Source organism: Porites lutea, chromosome 5 (assembly GCF_958299795.1).
Source record: "Porites lutea chromosome 5, jaPorLute2.1, whole genome shotgun sequence".
Lineage (NCBI taxonomy): Eukaryota > Metazoa > Cnidaria > Anthozoa > Scleractinia > Poritidae > Porites > Porites lutea.
The window spans coordinates 5,773,081-5,791,191 of NC_133205.1; the positions used below are offsets into that span (position 1 = coordinate 5,773,081).

The 18,111-nt window shown below is 39.0% G+C and overlaps 1 protein-coding gene across 1 annotated transcript in view; it reads right to left on the reverse strand.

Moving 5' to 3' along the window:
- Positions 1–9,843, reverse strand: part of LOC140937612 (protein FAM227B-like) — a 41,296-nt gene extending 31,453 nt beyond the window's left edge. The window contains exons 1-8 of the mRNA XM_073387161.1: positions 9,515–9,843; positions 5,756–5,899; positions 5,156–5,214; positions 4,242–4,286; positions 3,212–3,316; positions 2,225–2,287; positions 1,725–1,760; positions 870–974 (exon numbers count right to left, since the gene is read on the reverse strand). Coding sequence (XP_073243262.1) covers positions 870–974; positions 1,725–1,760; positions 2,225–2,287; positions 3,212–3,316; positions 4,242–4,286; positions 5,156–5,214; positions 5,756–5,899; positions 9,515–9,758 — 801 coding nt within the window. The 5' untranslated portion in view covers positions 9,759–9,843. The remainder of the gene's footprint in view (positions 1–869; positions 975–1,724; positions 1,761–2,224; positions 2,288–3,211; positions 3,317–4,241; positions 4,287–5,155; positions 5,215–5,755; positions 5,900–9,514) is intronic.
- Positions 9,844–18,111: the final 8,268 nt, after the last annotated feature.

Consider the following 18,111-nt stretch of genomic DNA (forward strand, 5'->3'; position numbering starts at 1 on the left):
CCAAACGGAAATTCGTGTTCCATTTCTTCAAAGCCATCTTTGATACCAGTTTCAGGCCTTCGCGGTCGTTTTTTGGTGAATGTAACTGATCTGTTCAATTAATAGTAAATGCGACTCCACAATGAAATTTTTTCTGACCATTTGCCCAAGCCATGGACCGACTAGGTTGCCTATTTAAATGGTAAACAACTAACAGCTAACAGCCAACATTTCACGAAGCCACTCCTGGTTATCCCGAAAAATGACGTCTGAGGAACGGGTTGTGGGTAGTGCTCCTGATTGGTTGAGGCAAATTTCACTCACAGCACCACCAATCAGAAGCAACACCCAGATCTGGGTAGCGTCACATCATTAGTATGAAATATTTGCGCTGGTTCCTCAGTTAGCCCATCTTTACGGGGAAACTAGTGGTGGCGTCGTGAAATGTCGGTTGTTTTCCCAGGCTACAATATAAGGAAAAAAATAATTAGAAACTTTATCTAAGAGACTAATCGGTTAAAAAAGGGTTCACTACAGCCAATTTAGACTGTTCACAGTCCCCTATTTTCCCATAAGATCCTCAAGATCGATCGCTATGCGTTACGGGTTGCCATCTTGGATGAGTGTCAAAACTACTTAGGGGCCCAGTTGGAGGACGATAGAGCTACATGTATAATATCCGACATCCACCCCCTTGGTTATTTGAAAATCAAGATGGCCGCCATTAACAGTAAGACGCGCTATATCACAACCATGATCTCACGGAAAAATAGGGGACTGTGAACAGTCTACAGCCAATTTGTCAGAACTTTAAAAATTTTGACCTTAGGTCAGAAAGCATTTTACATGTACTTGCAGTATACAAAAGTTTGTAAAAGTTAAAATCATACCTGAAAAAACCTGTCTTTGAAATCTGGACTAACGCTAAAAAATAAGGAGACGAAACTGTCCGCTATTCTGCTAAACAATCCGTTTTGGGCCTTCTTACAATCAGGCTGAAACAGAATAGAAAAATTACAACCAAGGACAGAAGTAACTTGGAGAAGCGCGATTCGAAAGGAGTTTACAGGTTTCAAGTTAAAATAATAAAAATGCCACAACGGACTTTCCAGAGAAATCTTTTTTCGAGTCAAAATGTCAAATGTCAAATATGCCATGTAAGAGGGTTTCATACGCTCGCATGTTTGTTTGAATGTGTCAGAAAGGCGCGATTCATTTGATTTTCCAATCAGTATTTCCGGTTTTCCTGTGTAAATGGTAAATACCCCCTGTACCAGGAGCTATTTTACAAGCAGTCTCCCTGTTTTTTCTTATTCCGTTGAGCGAAACACGCAAGAAACGCAAATGACCATGCGCATGACTGAAGGTGTAAGGAAAGAAAAAGAGAGATTACTCGCAGTCTAACCAGGAGCTGGTACATCGCAATGAGTTGTATTCAAAACATTGCTTAGACGCTCCACTTTCCCGTCTCTACAATTAACAGATGAAGAAACAACACGGACTGGTCAGACTGAGGGGGCCGGGCTATAACCAGTAACAACCTTCTGAGCTAACACAACGCAACGAGAGCTTTAACAACAAAATATTCTACACATGCATTGCAGTTTTAAGCTCGTGAAGCCTCGTTTTATAGAGGACGTGAATTAAAACGATGGCAAATTTTACTTTCTCTTTTAGGTACTGTTTTCTTGTTGTTGCGTTAAAGACATTATGTTAAGTAAAGCTGTAACTTTCAGTCAACTGACCTGAAATCTTTCCAGAAAGAACCACCAGAAAGTATCCTACAAATGATCATTAAACGTTCATGAAATTAATGTAGGCTGAAGGCAACGTAAAAATGTCATGGCTGATCAAGATCTAGTACTGATACAATGAACATGTACAAAGGGAAAGTTTATCGGTGGACAAACGGTCAAAATCTGCCAACCTGTTTTAATAAAATAAAAGAGCTTCTGGCTTGAACAGCCACTATTTAACGGGTTGGCATATTCAATGTACGTGTAATGTGAGAAGGTTGACTTAAGCGTACGTGCAATCTACACTTTACAAGTGACTGAAAACCAACAATGCCTGCGAGCTTCGCCCGCTGGTAGACTCACAATTTGTAGCCCCTATATGAGCATTTCTTGGCATGGTGGTCAGCCCATAAAATACAATACAATCGTTTATTTACCCACGTATTGTAAAGTGAGTCAATAAGCTAGTTCAAAATACGTAGGTGCTCATATTTCATTAAAACATTTACCTGCAGCAAAATCACAGATCCTTCTGATAAGAATAGCTTCTTCCATCGTTTACGAAAAGTTGACTAGACACCAGGAAAAAATATAAACAACCTTAATTTATTTCGTCAAAAAGTATTAACTTGAAACACATGTTAAGTAGCAGTTAAAAACACAACATAGAAACAGTTGAATAATGAGGTCGGCATGAGCACGATGGACTAGATTTTGAAACAAAAAAAATTACATAATGCATGTAGGCAAAGAGGAGCAGAGGCGAGTGGCAGGCAGTGCTGCAAGGCAATGGGTGGTGCCAAAGGTGTACACACACAGGGAAGAAAAGCTGTAGTGCCGAAGATGGCTCAACCTAGGGGGGTCTGGGTGGGGGAATTCTCCCCAGAAAATTCTTGAATTTAGGATCTCAGAAATTCCATTTCCAGCATTTTCTACAAGACATTTCAGCAAAATAATGCGCATGAAAATGCAGTAGTTAGTTGTTTATTTTACCCACCTCTAAGTCTAGGTAAGGTACAGTGTTTACAAAAGAGGCCGGTGATGCCACTTGTATTATGGAATAACAAAATTTTTTTAATAATTAATAATACTAACACGAAGACACCAATATAGTGCGAAAAATGTATCAGTATATTTTTTCCCATATTTCAGCTGTAGTCTGTACATGCACGCATGGGCATATGTGCATATATGGATGCTACACTCCTGGGTGCATGCTTCACGGCTGCGCATTTTCATGCTCACCAGACAAAAACAACAGCTACATGTACACAGGCTGTTTCAATTGATGGGGACATGTAGAAAAAAATATCTAATATTACAGATCATCATCATTGGCATGTACATGTACTACTACAGGACATTCAGAATTAGACTTTGATGTGAATCGTCCTTCACCCTATACAATACACAACATACAAAACTTTGCTGACAACCCCTGGCCAACCCTATCCACTAAACTTAAAACAGATCAACTATGCTACCCATCCACTCACAGGAAAACACTGAGCTTTGGTTACTCTGTTTAGCAACTGAGGAGCTTCAAGCTGTCCTGGTAATGGAGTAACTTCATTTGGAAAGAATCCAGGATAGGAGGTATACTGTAAAGAAGATAAATAACATTTGTTATCATTAACCTTGCTTTTAGGTACATGTACAGCCCAGAGGGGGGGGGGGGGGGGGGGGGGGTTCTTCCATGCAGTCAACTCCCTGTATAGCAGACACTGTAGGGTCCTTGAGTCAGTCATCTCCTCATTAGCGGGAACCTGTAATAGGGGGATTTTACAATGTACAGTCAAACCTCCACCAACAGCCACCTTTCCACAACAGCCACCTCTCTACTACAGCCACTTTTTTTGGCGGACAGTCCATACATTGAGTCTTACAACGGCCACCTCTCTACAACAGCCATTTCTTCTGCCCCCAAGGTGACCGTTAAGGAGAGGCTCAACTAAATTTCAGTCAAACATCTATAATTTATTTTTGCCTTGAATTTAGCTGCTGTCCGTATTATCAGGGTGTCTATTAGAGCAGGATGTCCATGCTACAAGGCAAGAATTTTGTATAAGGGCTAGATAGGTATGTACCACCGGATAACTAGGGTATACAGTAGTTTTTAAGGGTCTTGATCCTTAACTCAATAGGGGATCATTTTTGCCCATTTTGGCATTGTGTTCCTGGTGTGTTCCCCGTATAGGGTACCTAAATTGTATCAGCTAAATTTCAAGTGCGTTAATGCCCAGCTATCTGTTAAAACTGAGCTATCCCTTAGAGTATTATAAAAAACGATTTAATGAAGGTTCGTGTCTGGCTATTAAATTCTCATTCCCCTCCCCTTTTGAATAGGGTGTCATTTTTCAGGTTTGAGGCTAAATAAAGGATATCAATTTTCATTAGCATCAGGGTTTAATACCTGGGGACAGCACACACCTATCCAAAACTATTTTATAGAAGTACCCCCTAAATGTACAGGTTTTGTGATCACTATGTGGTTAATTCGGCCAAGAAAATTTAAAGAATATTTACCTGAACACTCTTCATTCTACTGGCTTGTTCATCCCCAAGACCATACTAAATAAAGAAAAATTGAGCTAACAGAGCAGTCACATTACTTTTGCTTAACATTAATAATTTACACTGTAACATGTTCACATTGGAGTCAACTGAGTTGGAAATGCAAAATGAAATCCAAAAAGGCTGGCAGGGCAAGGGGAAGAAAAGCATGGAGGGGAAGCGGGAGAGGGACTGCGCTTGCTATGTGAGCTGGTGTTTTTGAATTCCGCCCACCAATTTCCCAACTTATCTGATAAACGTGAACTGTCAGTACATGATCATTCACAGATAGGGAGCATTTCCAGGCATGGGTGAAATTTCTTGACCCTCCAAAGTTTATGCCAGTAAGACAAGTTTCCTTCGATGCCTTCATCATGGTTGTTTCTTACTTATATAAGCATCAATACTAGTTAACTCTCAACAGCCAAACAGAAATTTGCGGACACCAACAGCCACAAAAGTGAACATCAAAAGGGGTTCTTATGGCAAGAGTCCCTTACCAGCTATCCCCAATCCCCCTCCCTTTTTTTCTTCCTCCCCATCTCCCAGCCTGTTGGATGCATGCCATGCACATGCAGCAAATTATGTCATTTCTACAAAGTATTATTTTGCTCAGAATTAACAGCTAGTCCTTGCTGTAGTTTCACAGCAATTGCAGAAATTTCAGGAGCTCTGTCTCTTCATGATATTTCCAAATAACATGAAATTAGCATATTATTTTACAAATATTTTAAATAAATGATAAATTTCTTGTGGACTATATACCTGGATACAATTTGAGATAAATAGTGCAACATTACACTGTCACATAAAATCAGAATCCCTGAATATGATAAGCTATAATGATGATTATGCATGCACATGAATGACAACCTTATTCACCTTACCTTCTGAACAGATTTCTCTTTCTTGTTGATAATTTCTGCTGGGATCTCTGTGCTTATGGCTGTTTAAGATACAGCAACACAAATTTGCATTCATGATAAACTAAATTCAGCTTTCTGTTTCAATAATTAAAATGGATATAATATACATATATGTATTTTAACTACAGGAGACTTCATACTTTTTTGTCACAAAGTCAACACACTACATGTACAAGGCAACCACTTCAACATAGAATAAAACCAGTTTTTTTCTTCTTCGAAAAAGAAAAAGGAATCATTGTTTATGAATGTATGATAATGAACATGTAGATGGATTTACAACATCCTTTCATGCACATTCACTACTTCTTCAAACTAAAGTGCACTCCAATAATAAGACTTGTGAAAAAGTCCGTCATTCTATTTTTTAATACTGCATGGACTCTTTGCAACCTTATTATTTGCTTAGCCGCTTTGTGACCTAAAACGTTTGCTCCACCCATTTTACTTAGTTTACAGATATTTTACCGTGAGACTCATGAGGTCAGCCTGTGGCAAGTCTGTGAATTATATAATTATGTTATATGAATGTCACTGAAAGGCATAAATCAAAAAACTCACCTTTAATATTTGCTGGACTAAGAGTTTGCACAGTAGTTTGTGGTCTTTCTTTGTCAGTTAAAACCTGACTTGAGTAAACTTGAAGCTTTTTTTCAAGTTCCTGTATGTCATCGTTCACTTCATCAATCAAGCCAATTCCCAAGGCTAGCAATAACTTGTTATCAAGGAAAACAGAAGAACTACTCAAACATTCACACTAGAACTTTGAAAGCAACTACCTGCTGAAATCAGGGCAGCCTGTAACATTACTATTATAAATTTTACTGGAGTTTTCCCCCTAGTCTGCAAATTTTAGCTTAGCTTCAGATTTTCCTTTCCAAAAATGTTGGCCAAAGAGATTCCCTGCCCCCTCCGAAATTCCACTGACCTACTAAAGGGATATACCGATTTACTCGAATAAGCGCTGCCCCCGAATAAGTGCTGCCCTCGATCAAGCGCCGCACATGGAGTGGAAGAGTTAATAAGCGCCGCCCTTGAATAAGGGCTACAGCTCCGGTGCAGCGCTTATTTGAGTATTTCCATAAGATGATAAAAATACACTCTAATCACTTGTTAGATCTTGTGAACTTTCAGCAACAGTCAGGACATTGACATCAAGTAAAGAGTTGTTGAAAACCTGCAGAAAAGTATTGATGGGGCTGTTACGAAAGCCAAAACTAAGGTTAACTTCAAGTCGGTAAGCCATGAAAAAATACTCATGAAGTAAACTAAATTGTACAATTAAAATGTTTTGTCTTTGTGGTATGAGCCTTTTAAAAAGTGCTGCCCTCAAATAAGCGCCGCACCGGAGACACAAAAATTAAATAAGCGCTGCAGCACTTATTCGAGTAAATATGGTATGAATATTCAAAGAAATTTGCCAGGAACTCACAAATTCCTTTAACTTAATTACACATTCCTACCATAGCCACAGTGTACCTTCCCTATCAAGCAGATCTCTCAAGCAGGTGGAAGGGTACACTTACGCAGAACCTGATTTAAAAGGGGTGGACCCACTCTAAAAATTTATTTTTTTCTCAGCCATGCAAGCCTTAGCTTGGCCTATGAATAAGGTGGAGACCAGCTCCCCCCCCCCCTCCACAGACACCCCCTGCAGGGGCGTAACCAGGATTTTTTCAGAGGTACGCACAATTCTCCAAATCGTTTTGCACTTCTCCCCGCCACCCTCTCTCCAAAAAGAAACTTCCTTCATCAAAGATGTGGTTACGTTGTAAGCCTAAGAGTTTTTTGAAAATATGAAATGACATTAGCAACTTATGACTGATGTACGTCAATCATCTGTCATACAATAAGGCCACATACTCTTCCGGATTCGTTACTTTACTTCGTTACTGGGTTCGTTTCGTCTTTTTTTAAGCAGATGCAGCGCGTGAATCCGAATTGAAATGGTGCCGATTTGGTCAAGTCTCTATAGATTTTGAATCCGAAATTTAAATTGAATCCGATGCTTTGTAAATTCGCAATGTTTTGTACTGTAAACAATTTGTCCAATTGTCCGGATACTTTTCCCCATTTGATCATACGAGTTTGCAGTAAAACCAAAATGGAACTGTCACTTTCATGGATATAAGGGCCCCTTAGGAACGACGACGGCGAGGGCAACGTAAACATCCCAAGCTATCATGAAAATGAATGCGCGTTTTTTTACTTTTATTTCAACTCTCTTAAAATGGCAGGTATATAGGTGAACCCATCCCTATGGAGTCTTGGGGACCGCACCCAACTTCAGACTGAGAAAAGTAATTGAATTGGTCCCTGTGTTTACTTCCTCCAAACAACGCCGCAAAAGGAAATTTACGGTTGTGTTCGTACGGGTTGTAAAGAAAAACGCGCTGCGAAGGAGACTATCTTTTCACTAGATATACAGGTATACGTTACTCAAGATTCCGTCCATTAATGAATTACTCAGCCGTTTCTCTGGAAACCGACATTTGGGTGGAGAGAAAAAAAAGTCCGTTGTTTTAGAAAAAAGTGCATTCCAAAGAAGCAAACAGAGTTGAATGAATTGAGGCAAACTGTGCTCTTAAAATAATCATATTTAGATACTTTGCTTTCCTTTTTAGAATTAACTTTTTATTTTTTATTATTTATTCATTCTATATCCTTTTTGTGCACGACTTTTTCAGGTACGCACGTGCGTACCGTGCGTACAGGCAGCTACGCCCCTGCCCTGTACCCCTTCCATAGACACTGCTACAGTACCCACCTCTACATACAAAACTGTCGTACAGTGGAACCCCGCTATAACGAAGTGTCACGGTACCGAAAAAAATGTTCGTTATACCGGGGTCTTCGTTATAGCGAAGACCCCGTTATAACGAATTATCCGGTCAACAACAGAAATATTCGTTATAGCGGGGTAATTTAAAATTACCAAAAATTCAATACTACACGTAGAAATCATTACTTTTATTCATTTTATATTGTAAACTATAAGTACAACGGTTGTCAATCGAGACATAAAATTCAAGAACATTTTCAATTTAAAACTTTAAAATTCAGAAGTAACAGTAACATCCGAGGGAAATCATCGATGTCGTTTCCTGTAGTAATCATCTCGATTTGTCTCTACCCAAAAAACGTTCATCGTTTTACTTAAAAAAATCTTTCAATGTAGATTGCTTTTTTCGACCTGCGACATCAATGGCAAGAAATGTGTCCTCCATAATTGAAAGGTACCGGAGAATTTCTTTTTCCCGGGCACCTGCCTTGTCTCTGCTGACAACGAAGTTGCGCAAGAGTCGTACTGCGGCATTAGCCTCGGAAGCAGTAACCTTTTCACGCTCCATTATCGAGCAATCTTCGTTTTCAGAATCTTCATTTTCGTCCTGGCTTTCTTCTTTCTCCGTTCGGACTACATCAAGCGCTTCTTCTGTCGCCTCAGCCTCTGACATTTGTTTGGAAGTGACAAGCTCGTGGTCTAAGAGGGCGAACTCTCGACAAAATATTCGTTATAGCGAGGTAAATTGTGCGTTGGGACCGTCAAAATCTTTCGTTATAGCGGGGATTTCGTTATAGCGGGGTTCGTTATAGCGGGGTTCGTTTCAACATATTTTACTGTAAGTCTGCCGGGCTTTCAAATGTTGTTCTTTATAACGGGGTCTTCGTTATAGCGAGGTTCGTTATAGCGGGGTTCCACTGTAGTTCATTTTTTTATCTCACTTACTTTTTCTTTTTCCATTGTTTTGGGGTATGGTAATAAATGCTAATGAATTTGAAACAAAAGAAATATGAAAATCAACTCAAATAAAAAATTAACTGCAACAAACTTTAACACTGATTAGTATGAGCCTTTTCTTGCCACTACATCACAGAACTCAATAACAAGTAAGATTTAAAATTGTACCTGTGCTGTTCCCCTTCCCCCCCCCCCCCCCTTAAATACACTTGAACCCTTCCACAGTGGCCACCTTTCAGATAATAACCATTCTAGAGAGGTGGCTATTGCATAGAGGTTAATATACAAGTGAATGTATCCACAAGGACAAACAACAAGGTGGCCGGCCATTAGTTCTGTTGTTTTGTATTGTATTTTCCATAATAATAGAAAGTTTGCAATTGGCGAACAAGCCCAAGTATATACAAGAGTAATTCCATAATTTAAAGGTTCTTCAACAACGCCTTATGTTCCTTATGCACGCAGTAAATTTCTTGTCTCCAGCAACTAACCTTATATTATTAAGTTAACTTATGTTGTACAGAAAGGCTGAACATAAACCTAAGCTCAGGATTCGGGTTAACAAACTAATAGAAGGATACGTGCATGACTTCCAAGGTCTTCAATGATATCATCTAAACTTCCTAATCCTACAGAAGCAACTGAAACGCTCAAATCCTTGTCAAATTCCACCGAGTCAGGCCATTCCTGAAATCCTGTCGGTCTTCTCTCTAACCATTGTTCAAAACTTTTCGGTGGCTCTGGCGTTTTAGGTTTGTACTTTAATGCTTCCTTCTGCTCTTCCTCTTCGTACTGTGCAAGAATAGCTTGGATTCGAGGATCCATTTAGAAGTTTTTCCTCATAAATCGGCTTTTTTTAATCGATTATTATTCAGGTTTATCGTTCGACAACTTTTACTTGTTTTGCCGCCATTGCTAAAGCTTAGTGACCTGGCCTTTGTGTAAAATGATACGCTACCCTTCGCTGCCTAGCAACCAGTCACGACCGGAAGCTAACCTCTTCTGGCTACGTCGATTACAATTAAAATTTGTCTTTGAGTTCTTAGCGCTAAAATGTTGGAAAATCCAGACGTTTCGGGATTACTGTCCCTTCATCGGTGTACCCAGCGTGTAGAAGTAACGCTGCTTTGTAGCCTGCGAAAACATCCGTAGAAGAGCGAGGAGAAACGGATGTTTTCGCAGGGTAGCTGCTTTGAGGCGCGCAAAAAGTAACATCTGTTGACAATTTCTCCTTGAACTGCCCCATTTTCTATCGAAAAGGTGCATATCGGACCAAGCGCACCAGCACCCATTCACAAGCTACTCACAAACGCACGCTCCATTGTAAACTCGAGAATCACGTAACGAAACTCTCGCACACGATGGAATCATTTATTGGCAATAACCCAATTGGGGTTGGAGGGGTACTCCAGATTTTAATTGACGGGAATGGTCGAATGGGGGCAATAATCAAAACCCAAAAAAATGCAAAATTAACCGCCCAAACAATCCCATGCCGAATTTCTGAGCAACCACAAAACAAGTTTGGTTGCACTTTATTCGGAGAATTACGCGGCTGGGATACGCGAGCACTACAGACGAATCTTCAGATGGTAGACAACTTTTCCTACCCAAAAAAATCCCGGAATCGAAAATTTCAATGCTAAAAAAGTCATTCGATCATCCCCGTCACTTGAAATCCGGAGTACCCGCGCTTGGGGCCTGCAGCGTCTGCCTGCAGGGTATCAAATCCTCTTCTCGCTCGGTAAAGCCTATTAAGAAATAAAAAGCTAGAATGCTCTAAAATTACACCAGCTATACTATGATGATTTCTTATTTCACTATGTTTCAAATTTGGTGCACACACTCTCAAGTAGCCTGATTCTCAGACGTCTTAGGTCGTTCGCAGTACCTTAAAGCAACCTCGTTCTTTCTTGCTTAGAGAGAGAAGACAAAACTCTCAAGAAGACAAAACTTAAAACAGCCGGATTTTCAGGTGAAAAGCGTGGAGTATATTTCCTACGCTGAAAATTGCCATTTCGGTTAACAAGAATTTCCGGATCTTAAGCGACGAAACAGCCCATAACTGGCCTTGTGGGAAAAAAACATTCTAACTAGGAAATTATCTTAAAAGGGAAGTGCTTCATCATTGTACTCAGTGAGATTTGTAATCCGCATCAGAACCGACGCCAACAAATATAAACACATAGAAGATTTTTGCACAGAGCTGTTCTTTCTCGCGAGAACACGGTACTGGTTTAGTCGATATTAGTAAAAGGTAAAGCATTTATTTCAACAGCTTCATAATTATCATTTTTTATTATGATTTTATTGTTATATTTTTAAGTTCTTTGATTCTTTGAGTAGGCCGTCAATATTTGCTAATACCTGCTTCGGGTGACTCAGTGTTATTGTGGCAGTATATAATTGCTTTTTTTGTTTAATTCAAACTCTTCCTTAGCTGTTTCTGTAGTATTCTTAGTCGAAGTCAACAACATTGATCAGCCAGTTCTCCTCCAGTGTTTTTAATGCCAATTCCGATTTATTCCAGTTTTATTCGGTCCACAAAGCTAAGGCAGCTCCACGTTTCTCTTTTCTTGGGCAAGAACGCGGCTGCGATCATTCTACAGTGATATAAGGCAAGTTCGTTCGTATACTCTGTTATTTTTTTACCTTTATTTCCATCAATTCGTGAGTAAAAAACTAAAACCTTCAATTTAAAAACCTCAAGAACACTAAGAAGAAAATGAAAAAAAAAAACGGCTGTGTTTCTTTAGAAGTGTTTATAGATTTGGAGTGTCTATTATGGACTCCATCGATCTTTGAGAAGGATAATTGAGTGTTAGCTAATGAACGAGCATTTCTCACGATTGCAAAGGTTCCTTCCGATCGCGATCCGTTATAAAATGGGTTGCCAATGGGTTAGCAACTATATTAATCAACTTGAATGGTTACTATTCAGTAAAATTAAAACTTGGAGGGGTGAAACAATATTGCAAGTTAAGTGGTCTAGACCTTATTCTAGTTAAAAACTATAATATAGCTAATTTATTTTCTATTTTATCGCTATAACTTTAAAAACTGAAAACTTAAAGCATAACGGCATTCAGTCGGTGTGTGGGTTGACACTGCTAATATTAAACTCGATGGTAGGCCATTTTTGCTTACATGTCACATCTGTCTTGTCCTTTACGCCATCCGGGAGCTTTTAACAATTAAAGGAGGAAAAAATAACATTTCATGTTTACTGGAAAAGTCTATCTTGTATACGTGTGTCTTGCGCACGTGGAGCTTCGCTATTAACAGGCCGGAAAAGCGATGAGTACAAATACATTGAAAACGAAAACTAATTCCATTTGGACATTTTGAGTTCTACAGGCAACCTGTATTTGCGATACACAATAGCCAGGAGAGATTATAAAAAATAATTCATAATGTCCTAAATAATTGCAGCTTAAGACGGAATCCATCGGGAAATTTTTTTTTTATTTTAATTTTCAGTGGACAAAAACCTAGTACCAGAATAATTTAAAACATATTGCATTCTTTTTTACATTTTTCAAGGACTAAAGGTGTAATTTGTCATCTGTAATAACACTAAACAAAATTTCTGGTACAAGGTTTTTGTCCACTGAAAATTAAAATAAAAAAAATTCCTGATGGATTACCTCTTAATTTTTTACATGCTTTACGGCTGAATAAGAAGAAACAGGGTTTAACTTCTCGTTTTTTTTTGTTTTTTGTTGTTGTTGTTGTTGTTGCTGTTGTTATACACAGTCAACTAAACCGAAGGGTGTTTTACAGATTATATTGTTGCTATGGTAACTTAAGAATCGCGTTAGCTGACTTTTTTCAATACCGATAGGTATTATTTTAGCGCCTTTGGTTGGTACTCATTTCAAGTACGAGAAATATTGAAGATATGGAGAGTTCTTTCCCAGGAATTTATAAATTCATATCGAGTATGACCGTAAATCGAGAGAATTTCGTGACACAACACATCCAGTCAGTCCCACACCCAAACCACTCAATTTCAAAGAAAGTTCCACGGGAAGTTTTTCTCCAGCGGTCAATTTCTTGCGTAATCTTTTATGCAATGGAACTTCGAAATAACGAGGTTTCCTAACTTCCCTCGATGCCTTTTTTTCCCTCATATTTTACTGTTACTGGGGGAGACATGACATCGTTCGTTTCGCTGCGAGGACTTAGTTATATTGCAGTTCGTCGTATCAGGCTTCCATTGAACGTTTTTTCCTATAGCCAGGTATATTTTGTGGACTTTCCTCTAGGCAAAGCGATAATACAGATATGAAAATGTCATATAAATTGAACAAGTTATGCACGACTTAATATTTGACGGTTTTCTCACCTGCAATATATTTTCAAGCACCTAATCAAATGGAAGTGGTGGAATTAATATCGTTATTTGCTATTATGGGGCCAAAATGAAAACAATAATCAGTTAGAATGACTGGTACGCAAACTGAAAACCTTTAATAGCAAGAAGAAGCACACTGCAAAAGCCTGCCCTGTCACCACTTTTCGGTCAAGGATTTCAAGCGATCATGGGTGGAAAGTTCTCTTTTTTATCGTCCATTCATTCACAGAAAACAGTACTTAAGTTGTCTAAGTTGCAGATTTCAAAGTGTTTTAAGAGAATTCATAGATATAAGGAATGTGTATAAAGATAACTTTGATTTCTTAGAGAGAAGTTCACAGAAACGACTCCAGTGTCACAATAAATCTTTTCGATTATTCAACATATGTAGAAAATGCCCCTCTAAAGTCTTTTTAATATTCTACAGAAACGCAAGTGAAAATTACTTGAAAATTAACACTACGTCAACATCTATTGAATTAATTTTGGAAACTGAGCCAATCAGTGTTTGATAAAAAATTTAATTCACTTTCATTCGAGATGTTTGGGGTCCTTAAATATTTTTCAGTCGGTTAACCCTTCCACGTGTACATTTTGACCACCACTGGCGAGTTAACTACCTACATTGTGCGCTTGACTGATCTTTTAAGGAAGGGAATATCTTAAGGTAGGCAATTGTTGAGATGAATGAGTCATCCACAGAAATCTTTAATAACTCTGAAAAGTCCCGACGTAGCTAGGAGCATATGTTTTTAGAGCAGTTTTCTCCTACATTTTATAAACAAATTTTGGCTTTGGCCGATGGGTAAACGCTTAACTGAACGTCAATGCCTATTTTAGGATTTTGATAAAAGCTCCTTATAGCGCAAATCTCTTTACAAAACTCTTTTTTTTTGCGCATGCCATCGCTTTCTTTTTTCCTAGTCGGGAAAGAACAAGGCTGTGCTGAAGACTTAAATCATTTGGTGTAATGGAATACTGCGAAATAAACGACCTTGTGAAAAGAGCGGATTCAATCAAACATTCAAATGATTTCTTTTCCACTTCACCCGTTCAAAAAAGTTACATTTTTCAAGGTAAAATGTTATTGCCAATATTTTGACTTAAAAAACGTAGCTTTTAGTAAACAGCCGTTATAAATTGTCTTGCCTTTTTCTCACAAATTTAAACGCATCCGTCAGCAAGGTTCCGCCATCGACTGGGTAAGTCAGTAATTAAGGGCAAAAATTTTAATAGCTTGATTTGCCTGCCCGAAAAGTGAATAGATCAGCTGAGCTAGGAACCGAGCGATAAATTTGTTTCAGGAAAAATTGGCACTAGTTTTGATCTGTAAGAGAATATTTAATCCCAGTCATGGTTCTAGAGTTACTTAAGGCCAATAAAAACAAAAGCCGACACCACAACGTTACATGAGTATAATTAATTCGCGGAGAGCTGGGCCCGGAACTGCTCATTCTCCTCCAAGGCCAGGAGTTAGCCCATCTCTTGCAGCGCGCAAGCGCAGGCTATCTTTTGTTTTTGCGTCGTTTGCTGCAAAGTTGAAACATGAACATACGAAACCTTATAATATGACTAATATTTGAAAAATTTATAACGAACAAGTATCTATACGATCAATTTAAAAACATGCGCAAACCGAAAAAAGAAAAACTATTCGGAGGCGAGGCGCTTTTTATAATTTTAGTATTGCTATCGCACGAAACTCCTTTAGCCTTTACGACGTGACTAAAGCCTTAATTCAAAATATAGCAAATCAGTAAAGACGGAGGCCTTGAGTTTGAGCGACAGGTTTGCTTGGCTTTGCGGTCCATTTTTTCGCAGCCGTCGGAGACTGAGAACGACTCGTTAGCTTGCGAGCTCAGCCGTATTTCCGGTCGTCATTTCTCTCCACCCAAAAGTTACTTTTCGGTTGGAGAGAAGAGCGACGACCGGAAATAACTCTGGTTTGAATGCGCAGGCTAGCATTTGCTGACACTTATTCACCGTATCTTTAAAAAAGCGCAATATACCTGTACAAAATTTTTAACTCGCGCGCTTAAAATCGATTTGAATATCTGAAACGGTATCTCATCAGGAAGACTAAACCTAGATTATTCTCTCTTGGTATCAATCAGTACCAACTTTTGTGTTTCTTCGCCTCTGTCTGAAGTATTTTCATAAGAATCAAAATTAAAACCTTAAATACTGACTCAAGATAGGTATATACCATCAAGTTGGTCAAGTTTATAAAATGAACTCTGTTGGAAGTCTGAATGCGACTTTTCTGAAAGGGTTTGGTTTCCTGGCAACATTAGAAAGGAAGTGAACATGCCAGCAATTCGTGTCTTTCCCAGCATAACGCTCTGTCAGTACTTCTGCAAACGAGAAAACACTTAAACATGCAAAGAGTTCATTTTTCGTAACGATATATAACCGTTTCCTAGAAGTCTATTTCCACAAGAGCTATTACAGGTAAGTAGACTCCTTCCGTGTTTTTTTAATAAACACAAATTTGTCGTAGGTAGGTAGCAACTTTATTTAATGAGGGTAACACAAGACAGTAAACACCGATGAACTAGTGGTCGTCAAATATTGAGCCGGTTTCGGGGCTCGAAGCTATGTTTAATTGATTTTATAATTTTCAAACTCGCGAAATTTTGAGTGATGGTTAGGATTTCCCGTAAGTCAGGTGACCACAAGAGTGTGAGTACAATTAAGTTTTATTGGCACGAATGTCTTGAATGTTTCCAAAGGTTATCAAAATAGAAAAATTTCCTGAAATCACAAGTAAGCCAGCTTACTCTCTCTGGCTAAGACCGATAGGATTGCAAAGAATGTTTTCCTAAGGCGTAAATCGTCGCATTATAATCAATGGCTTATGTAGATATGACTGGAAGCTTGAACTTATGACAGTAGATGGACAACTTGTGAGTTCAAAGAAGACTCTAACTTTGCCTGCGATGGTCGAATGTGAATTTCTTGGTCGTTTTTATCACCAGAGTGATAGTCACCTAAGCCTTGCTTGGAGCGGTTGTGACCCGGTGGTATTTTGGAATACCAGAGGTTTTCATTTTCCTCACAAGGTCTTCTGATACTGCAGTTTTTATGCGGGTCAAAGATCTTTTAGCCGTGAGTTTGTTTTCACTGTTTTCATTATATTGTTAATTGTCTGCAATGACCCTTTTTTCTTCAAACGTCTTTAATAGGCGTCTGCCTAGGTACAGTCGAACCTGTCTAATACGGACACCGAAGGGACAGAGCGAAGCTGTCCGTATTAGAGAGTTGTCCGTATAAAAGAGGTCACTATGATGACGTCCCTTTTATGACTCCACTTACAGTTTTGAGCGTCCTGTAGCTAAAACCAGGCTCACACACTTGTCATCTACATTTAAAGTTATTAATTCACAGTACAAAGACACTGTCTTTCAGTAGCATAAAACAATGTACATCTAAGCTACAGACAAATTACTATTTTAAAACGAAACGAGCTACCGCGCAATGCTGCATGTAAAAAGTTGTAACTTAGAGCTCAATTCTGAAAGCGTCTTTCGCTATTTTGCAAGTGCAGTAAACAGCAACTCGAGTACAAAATGTAATATAAAAGATCTTTATGTTATCTCTTGCGTAGTTATTCAAGCCTTCAAAAAGTCGGTTTTGTTCCTCTGTACACCTTTCGCAAATCTTTGTTTGGTATACAGCGACTGGATGGGCTTTGTATCACCTTGTATAGCTCATCAGCCAGACGGGATTCACCCTCTGCAGATTCAACTGATCGGGACTTGGGATTCACCTGATCACCGCAGTCCAGTGTAAGTTTATATGAATTTACTCTCTGGGGCCCGAGATTTAGTGTCCGTTGTCCGTATTAGACAGAGTCCGTATTATAGGTTTTTTTTTTAAGAAAATATATGAGAATTTTGTCGAGACATTGGAAATTGTCCGTAATAGAGAGGTGTCCGTACCAAGAGGTTCGCCAGACAGTATTGCTTAAACTATGTAACAGGACCTCGTATCGACCGTACTGAGCGAGCACCCTGGAGCAGCTAACCAAGGTTTCACTCGTAGACGTCCTCGTCTTGTCTGCGGCCTTCGAGAAGAACTCAACGCCATCCTCATCCTTTTTGAATGGTAAAATCTTCGACCATCATGTCCGGCTTGGTGCATGCTCAGCTTGTCGACGACAGTAAACCGGCCAAAATGCATCGTTAACAGCCAGGGCCGGCCCGGCTCCTCGAAAGATGGTTACCTTTAACCCAAGATTAAGCCAAATTTTAAGCAAGGTTTCCTTGTCTAAGAACATAAGTGCAAATGGTGCTAAAAAGATACTGTTGAGCCTTCACTCTGAGATACAATAATGATAACACAAAATGTTACTCTATAAGCAAGACATAAGAAGGTTAATTACAAAAACGGCCCAAAATTTTAATCCTGGATTAGTGCTATCGGCCTTTCAGGAACCGGGCCCTGGATATTGGGTTTTAGCAATGGCTGGCTAACACTTTCTAGACGGGAACTCTGTAATAATTATCCTTTAAGAGAGACTTTGGATAATTTTGGCCTCCTAAACGTAAAGCCGGTTTTTGAGTCTGGCAAGTACATGTAGTCTTCTTCAGTTCCAGTATGTCATAGCTCTCGTCATTTTCCTCTTTCCCCTAGATTTATTTCGTTCGTTTTTCAAAAATTCTTTTCCAGCAGTCTTTGCTTCGATTCGTTTCGTGGCTTTATTTTCACTTTCCTATTAGGGTAAATTGTCTTGCCGATGTCAGTATTTTATTTATTAATTAGATGACATAATTTAAAAAGGTGGACTCCTATTCACAAGCCTTATTGGCTTCCTTGGGC